Source organism: Plasmodium gaboni, chromosome 2, assembly GCF_001602025.1.
Source record: "Plasmodium gaboni strain SY75 chromosome 2, whole genome shotgun sequence".
NCBI classification, from domain to species: Eukaryota; Apicomplexa; class Aconoidasida; order Haemosporida; family Plasmodiidae; genus Plasmodium; species Plasmodium gaboni.
Window position 1 is genome coordinate 372,892 of NC_031482.1, and position 9,647 is coordinate 382,538.

General features: G+C 17.5%; 2 protein-coding genes across 2 annotated transcripts in view; one reads left to right on the plus strand and one right to left on the minus strand.

Annotated features, from left to right (window-relative positions):
* Positions 1-749: 749 nt before the first annotated feature.
* Positions 750-2,439, plus strand: PGSY75_0212300 (putative peptide chain release factor subunit 1; the record flags this gene model as incomplete). The annotated part of the gene is made up of 3 exons (XM_018783789.1): positions 750-823; positions 963-1,117; positions 1,385-2,439. The coding sequence occupies 3 exons, from the start codon at positions 750-752 to the stop codon at positions 2,437-2,439; spliced, it is 1,284 nt and encodes a 427-aa protein (XP_018643779.1).
* Positions 2,440-3,034: 595 nt separating this feature from the next.
* The window catches only part of PGSY75_0212400 (putative membrane protein), a gene marked incomplete at both ends in the record, with an annotated part of 12,112 nt that continues 5,499 nt past the window's right edge, over positions 3,035-9,647 (minus strand). Inside the window, 3 exons of the mRNA XM_018783790.1 lie at positions 3,035-3,550; positions 3,664-9,183; positions 9,339-9,647. The exon at positions 9,339-9,647 is cut by the window's right edge and continues 5,499 nt beyond it. Of these exons, the coding sequence (XP_018643780.1) occupies positions 3,035-3,550; positions 3,664-9,183; positions 9,339-9,647 (6,345 nt within the window). The remainder of the gene's footprint in view (positions 3,551-3,663; positions 9,184-9,338) is intronic.

Genomic DNA, 9,647 nt, shown 5'->3' on the forward strand with positions numbered 1-9,647 from the left:
TTTTTCTTTTAAACAAAATATTTAAAATAATAATATAAATAGAAAAATTTAATAATAGTAATAATATAAAATAATATTTAAAAACATAAAATAAATCTAAGTTTATATTTACATAAATATATATAATAATATTTATTTTGTTTTTGTAAAAAAAAAAAAAAAAAAAAAAAAAAAAAAAATCCTAATATATATATATATTTATATATATGAGAATTTTTATTGTATTTTAATAATAAAAATAATATATAAAAGAGTTTATATATTTAGTTATTTTTGTATTTTCAAAATGTAAAGTTATAATATTATATATAAATATATCTATATAATATATAAATATTCATATTCAAATAATATAATAATAATATATATATATATATATATTATATTATATATATATATATATACTTATTATTTATTTGTTTTATTTTACCATATTAATATTTTTATCGTAGTTCAAAATGTAATTTATTTCTGAAAAAAAAAAAAAAGAGAAGATTTATAAAAAAAAAGTAATAAGTGATTATCTTTTTTTTTTTTTTTTTTTTTGTTTTTTTTTTTTGCCTAATAATTTTTTATAATCCATAAGTATTATATAAAATATTATAGGACTTTTCTTTTCCATTTATAAAATTTTGCCTCTAAGCCCATAAAAAAAAATATATATATATATATATATACATTTATATATTTATAATATATTTATTTATTTGAATTATTTTTTTATTTCTTTTTCTTATCGTTTGAATAATATGGAAGACCACGATGCTAATGTAGAACAATGGAAAATAAAAAGATTAATAAAGAAACTTGAGAATGCCAAAGGGTACAATAAATATAAACATAAAATAAAAGAGAACATACTATATATATATATATATATATATATATATATATATATATATATATAACATTTTATTTATTATTTTTTTTTTTTTTTGTTGTGTATATTTCACTCTTTATAGAAATGGAACCAGTATGATTAGCTTAATAATTAAAAACAAAGATGAAGTTTCAAGAATTAACAAAATGCTTGCTGATGAACTGGGAACTGCTTCAAATATAAAAAGCAGAGTTAACAGACTTAGTGTTTTGTCTGCTATTACATCAACCCAGCAAAGTAAATAAAAATGAAAGATATAAATTGAATAGATCCAAATATATATATATATATATATATATATATATATATATATATATGTAGATGTTATTTTATTTAAAAGAAATGTGTGCAAAATATGTTTATTTTTTTCTGAACATGTCATAAATTTTGTCCTTTTTTTTTTTTTTTTTCTTTTTTATGCCTGAACAAGTCATGTTATATAGCCAAATTATAACATCGTATAATATATATATATATTTATTTTATTTTATTATTTTTTTTTAGAGCTAAAGCTATATAACAAGACACCACCAAAAGGTCTAGTTGTTTATTGTGGAACAGTGATCACTGAAGATGGAAAGGAAAAGAAGATGTCCATTGATTTTGAACCCTTCAGGCCAATAAATACGAGTTTATATTTATGTGACAATAAGTTTCACGTAGAGGCTTTAAAAGAATTATTGGAGAGTGATGACAAGTTTGGATTTATAATAGTAGATGGTAATGGTGCATTATTTGGAACAATACAAGGGAACACAAGAGAAGTGATTAGAAGATTTACTGTTGATTTACCAAAAAAGCATGGAAGAGGAGGACAAAGTGCTTTACGTTTTGCTCGTTTAAGATTAGAAAAAAGACATAACTATGTAAGAAAAGTAGCTGAAGTTGCAACATCTGTATTTATAACAAATGATAAGGTGAATGTGACAGGAATTGTGTTAGCAGGAAGTGCTGATTTTAAAAATGATTTATTAAATAGTGATATGTTTGATCAAAGATTATTTGCAAAAGTTATAAAGATTGTTGATATATCTTATGGTGGAGATAATGGTTTTAACCAAGCTATTGAATTAAGTTCTGAAGCTTTACAGAATGTAAAATTTATTCAAGAGAAAAAATTAATTGGTAAATTTTTTGAAGAAATAGCTCAAGATACGGGTAAAGTTGTATATGGTATTGATGATACTTTAAAGGCATTAGAAATTGGAGCAGTAGAATTGTTAATTTTATATGAAGGTTTAGATATTATTCGATTAACTACAAAAAATCCTGTAACGAATCAAACCAAAACTATGCATATATCACCATGTGATGAAAAACAAGAATCATTATATAAAGAAAATAATGTAGAATTAGAAGTAGTAGAAAAAATTTCTTTAACTGATTGGGTTATTGGTAATTATAAAAAATATGGAGCTTCATTAGATTTTGTAACAAATAAATCACAAGAAGGTGCACAATTTCAAAAAGGTTTTGGAGGATTTGGTGGAATGCTAAGATATAAAATTGATTTAAATCTTTACGATGAGGATGTCGAAAGTGACGTAGAATTGTTTTAAAAAAAAAAAAAAAAAAAAAAAAAAAAAAAAATTACATATATATATATATAAATATATATATATATATATATATATATATATTATATATATTTATTTATATTTGTACGAAATATACAATATGTTGACATAATGATTTTAATGAAATTATAATTTATAAGTTATAATATTTTTTTTTATAAAATTTTATACCTTTTTATAGGTATATATTTTCTATTTGAATTATATATTTTATATATTATCATTATAATTGTTTTTTTTTTTTTTTTTTTTATATTATCATATAATTGTTTATTTAAAATATATAAGTATTTATTTACAATATAATATATTTCTATCTTTTTTTTTATTACCTTATTTTTTGTTTTATATATATATATATATATTATATATATATATTTTTTTTATCTTAAAAATGAAATGAACATATTAAAAAAAATAAAAAACAATGAAATGTAAAAGTTTTAACAAAGAATAAAAAAATAAAAATATATATATATATATATATATATATATATATTTTTATATATATATAAATATTCTGATAACAATTGTTTGTATTTTTAAAGTTTCTAATGGACATATTGTCTGATGGTGTTTACTTTTTATGAACATTGACAACATAATTATATATGAGGGTACATTTTTTTTTTAGATTATTTGTACATATATTTGATGGTAATAAAGTTGCATTAATATGTATTAAATAAGAAAAAATATTACTTACAAGTATTTGTTTTAAGCATGAATCTTCATCTGAATTTTTAAACTTATCTAAAACAAATGCTCCTAAGAATGCACTTCTTTCTAAAATTTCTTTTAATATATTATAATAAGTTTTTAATGATATAAATTCTGGTAAGAAATTAAATAAGTAATCATTTTTATAAACTCTTTGTGTATTTATATATTCATCAATAGATTTATTATATTGAATAATTTCTCCAGGATAAGCTGATTCTTCACTACGTGTATTACTATCACTCAAATAATAAGCAAAACTGGTTTTGCCTGCACCTCTAGTATACTGTATTTTTTCTTTTTTCTTTTCTTTTTCAGTATTTAAAATATCAAGGCAAATTGGGACATATGAATTATTATCACTGGCTTTTATCTGTAAAAATAAATAATAAAATATATATATATATATATATATATATAATTTATATGTATTTTTTTTTTTTTATTTTTTTTATTTTTTATTTTATTTTATTTTTTTTTTTTTACTGTTCTTATTAGGGTCGTATTTTTTTTTCCAAAATGCTCAATTATATTTGTAACCAGTCTAGTTGATTTAAGTATCAAAATATAAAGATGAATAACAAAATGCGAATTTTTAAAATAAGGATTCTGTATAAGATTCAATAATATTGTGTTATAATTAAGAATAGATTTATAACATATATATAATATTCTTTGTGTAAATAATGTGAGTTCATTTTTTGTTGATTTTTTTTTATTTTTTTTATCTTGATTATTAGGTATATTTTTTGATGCATTAATTTCATAAGGACTATATGGATATATAATAACTTCTTTTTCATAAATAAATTTTTCTAATATTCTATTTATATAAAATAAATGATGTTCAACTCTTTTATCCATCAAAGATATTAAGAAATTATTTATATTATATATATTACAATAATATGATATTTTTGTTAGCAGTTCAACATATAGATAAGATTCTTCAAATATAGCTAGACAATTAATTTTTTCAATTTTTAAAAATATAAAATTTATACGATCTGATAATTTTCCTACAACATTTAAAATTGCTTCTAAGAAATATTCTATTTCATTAGGAATAATTTCATTTTTCTTTTTTTTTTCTTTTCTTTTTTTATTTGAAGATATATATGGATTATTTAAATGCTTATCATCACAACTACTGTTGTTATGGCTATTATCTTTAGAACTATCTTCATAATTATTATGCTGATGAAAATTATAATTTGTATTAACATAGTCATCACTACTATAATTATTATCTTGAACGATATCTTCTTCATCATGAATACGATAAACTTTATAAGTTCCTTTATATTTATGAGAATTATTATTATGATCATTATTTGTAGTTGTATTTGTATCATTACTTCTTAAAAAATTATTACTATTGTTAATATCCATGTTATGATCTCTAATTTTGTGTTCATTCGAAGTATTTGGTTCTTTCTTATATTTTCTATAGTATGGATTTTCATGAACCCTACTGGTTGCAATTTTCATTGATTCCATGAAGGTGTGGTCGTTATAAAAATCTAAATTTTTGGTTACATGATGGTATGGATTTTCTGATATGAAGGAGGAATAAAATACATGTCCCATATTATTAATATTTTCAATACTTTCAACCCTTTCAATACTTTCAATATTTTCATTGTTGTGATTATTTTCCTTTTCACTATCATTGTTGTTATAATTTGTTTGTTTAAAATTTTTTACAAATATATATAATAGTTTTATTATAAAGACAATTAGAGAACAGAATATGATATGTTCTTTATTTCGAATATACTGATTATTATTTAATTGATATATAGAAGTGAAATTTTTATTTTTATCAAATAAAGAATGATATATACAAGGTATATATATAAGTTTGTTTAAAATTTTTTTCTTCATAATATATATACATATTTGTTTATTTAAAGTTATAAATGTCAATGTATTAATATAGAAATAATAATATTCTTTATCATCTAGGAAATTATTTATTTTATTTAATTGATCATAAATTCGATTTCCAATAATATTATATATATGTTCATTTACTATATCTAATAATATATCATTATTATATTCTTTTTTTCTTAAATATGTAAAATAAAAATTATAAAATAATTCATATATTGTATTAATTCTATTGTATAAAAAATATAATAATAAATGTTCAATAAATGATGACTTCTCCATATTTTCATTATGTTTCATATGTCTTAAATGACAATCATAGCATTCCTTCAAAATTTCTTTTAATGTATTTAAATATATAATTACAAATTTGCTATCTAAAGGATACACATTATTATTATTATTATTATTATTATTATTATTATATTTATCTTTTATATTTATTTCGTTATTATATTTTTCTTTATATAAAGAAGATACATTCTTTTCATCATCTTCATTTTTATTACTGTATTGATAATATTTTTTGTCTCCTTGCATATTCTTATTAACACTAGATATATCACAAAAGCTTAAGAAATAATTATTATATATTTGTATAAAAACATAAAATAATTCTAACATATTCACAAATAGATTAATATTAAAATGATGTGTTGAATATAAATGTTTATGAACGGCATGTGGTATATGTAACATATTATAATGTTTTAAAAAATAAATATATCTATGATAAAATTTAAAATAATGTAAATGTATAGTGATACATCTAAGAAATAATGATAAAAAGATAGGCATATTATATAAATACTTATTCTTTTTTATTGATTTTTTTAAATGATAACGTTTAATATTTAATTTGTTCTTTTTCCTAATATTCAAAGTATCATCTGTTATATTTATATATGAATATAAAATATTATCAATTTTCTTATTAATATTTATAGAAGAACTATTATTTATTTTATTTTTATTTTTTAATATTATTTTATTTATATAATTTTCTATATATCTATTCTTTCCTATCAAATAATATTTACACATTTCTTTATGTGACATATTATTTAATGTATGAAATACAATATTTTCATTATTTTTCTTTCCATTAGATATAAAAAAATTATCACCATATAAATCACAATAAAACATAGCATAATTAGAATGACTGTCTATATATTCTTTATCATTTTTATTATTTCTCATATTATTTTTTGAACATTTTATATTGTTATTATTCATATCAGTTTTAGGTTCAAATGAATCATTTATATCACTTATATAATAATTCTCCTTATCATAATCTCTTTTATTTACAAATAAAAATAAATTCACAAGAATATTTATTATTAATACATAATAATATGTATTTTTATTTATATTATCAGCTGTATTCAAAAATGTTATCATTAATTCATATATAAAAAAAAGAAAAGGAATATTTCTTTTTATATGATGTTTCTTTAAAAATTCTTTTTCTTCTTTTATATAATTTGTATTTTCTAATAATTCTTTATGTTTAAGAATTATTATAAATTTATAAAACAATAACAATAATCTGTATTTAGCATCATATAAACTCTGGGTTAGATTTATATATTTCATGCACTTCACTTCATTTTTAAAGTTATGTGAATAAAATGACTTATATGACTCATCCCCCCTGAAAGTAATATTATTATGATGATGTGTTGTTTTATGATTATTTCTTTTTTCTTTTCCTTTTTCTTTATCATTTAGGAATATATATTTTTTTTTTTTTTTTTTTTCTTTATTCCTCTTTGTATTCTTTTCCATGTTTATTTCATATATATCTTTTATAAAACTATTATTATTATTATTAAAATTATTTATGTCATCATAATGAGATATATGATTATATTTATTATAAATAATGTTATATTGTTTATCATAATTTATATTTAATAATAGACATTCCTTTTTCATTTGGTTATTTATTTGAATATATTTTTTTTCATTATTAGAAAAAAAAGAAGAACCCAAATTTATAGAATCTATGGGATCATAATTGCATGCATTTTGTTCATCAGAATTTATAAAAGTTTCTGGGAAAATAGAATCTATATTTTTCCATATACTAGTATCTATTTTTTTTTGAATGATTTCATCAGTTTTATAATTCTCATTATTATTATTATGATTATTATTATTATGATTATTATTATAGGAATATTTTTTATTATCACTTAAATTAAATGAATCATAATTAGATATAAAATTATCAAGATAATTTTTATTTGTATTTAAATGATTAATATTATTTGCATTATTCATTTTTTTTAAATGATCATTTGTTATGATATGATTATTTTGTATACAATCCATATATATACTATTATAATTCATATGGTTATCATAATCAGAAATTTGTAATGTAAATATTTTTTTTTTACCGTTCAATATATCATTAATATAAGAATTTTCTTGATAATTATTATATATAAAATTCATATTATAAATATAATTATTAACATCAAATAAATAATTTTTTTCTCCATACATTTTTTGAGATTGTATATCGAACATTCTAGAACAAATATAATCATCATCTAATAATTCGATTTTTTTTTGTAGAATATTTTTTATAGAAATGGAATCATTATATTCATAAAAATTGTTTGTATTATATATATTATTATTATTATTATTATTATTACTTTTGATATTTATATTATTATAATTTATAAATTTCCTTTTTCTTTTGTATTTGTAAGTATCTAGATTATTATATTCATTTATATTAAGAATATATTTGTAATATATATTTTTTCTTCTTAATAATTGTAACATATTATTAATAATATCATCATCATCTATATAAGAAATATATTTATTCATATATATAAATTTATTTTTACATAATAAATATTTTAAATTTTTATAATGATCTTTTTTGTTTCTATGTAAATATATATATTTTTCTAGAATATTATTTAAATTATCATAATTAATATTAAAAAATATATTACTTATATTTCTATCATAACAAATATTTATAATTATAGGATATATTTTTGTTTCATTTATATATATTCCTTTAATTATTAATTCAAATATTTCACTAGCTATATTTAAATTATATAAATAATAATATATTTCTTTTTTAAAATCTTTATTATAATTTAAAAAATAACTTTTATAATTTAATTCATTCTGTGTCTCTTCCTCAAGGTTATATGTTTGGACTTTATTTTTTTTTAAACAATTTATTGAATTAACATGTAATTTATTTATAACATTATAAAATATGCATTCTAAAATACCCCACAATCTTGACTTTCTATGTTCATCAATAATTTTGGCATGACTACTATTATTATTACTATTACTATTATTATTACTATTACTATTATTATTACTATTACTATTACTATTATTATTACTATTATTATTATTATTATTTTTATTATTTGCTTCTCCTTTTTGTTGCTGTTGATCGTTGTGCTTCTTTGTCTTATCTTCAGTTGTATTATTTTTCTCATCTTCAGTTGTGACATGCTCATTTCTTATATCATCAAAAAATATATTAAAATATATAGAGTTTAAAAAATGAAGACATAAATTCAATATTTTTATTTTATTAAAATATATATTCCAAGCTATGCCAGTACACAAATAATAATTAACATCAGCTATATAATGTTCTATAATATATATAAGTAGATCAAATATATATTTATAAATATTTAGAGATATTAAATCATTTTGTTTAATAAAAAAAAATAAAAATCTTAAAAGCTCATAACATTTATTACTATTATATTCTGACAAATCTAAAAATTCATAAGAATTTATATTATCATTTATATTTATAAGTTTTATAAAATGATAAAATATTAATTCTATAAAAATATTTATAACACTCTCTAAAGGTAAATATCCATTATTATATTTGCACATAAAATATATATTATTAAAATTATTTATTTTAAAAAATCTATTTAAACTATCATATAAAGAACAACTATTTTTATAATCCTTTAAAATAAATGAAAGAAGAGATAAACTTAAATTCTCTCTCATCTCATTTGCTCCTTTTTTTTTTTTCATGTATAAAATATCGTTATTTAAGGATTTGCTCACACTATTATTCTGCAAAAAAAAAAAAAAAAAAAAAAAAAATATATATATAAAAAATATATATAAAATATTATATATATATATATATATATATATATACATATATATTTATATTTATTTTTATTTATATTTATATTTTTATTTATTTATATTATGCATATACTAACCCCTTCAACCATGCTATAAGAATGCTTAGGAAATAGACTCAACACAAAATTAGATGTATCAAAAAGAGAAAATATTTGATTGGATATATTTGTGGCTATATCATGTACTTCTTTAATAAAATAAAAATTGGAATATATATTCAAAAGTGTTGTATACATATAAATAATTTTATTGACAATTTGTTTATATAATTTTGAATATCCTTTATTTTTTTTATGTGTGTTCATTATAAAACAGTTTAATAAATCAGGATCATATTTTTTGCTATAATATAAAAAATTATAATCATTTATTATGCAATTGAATAT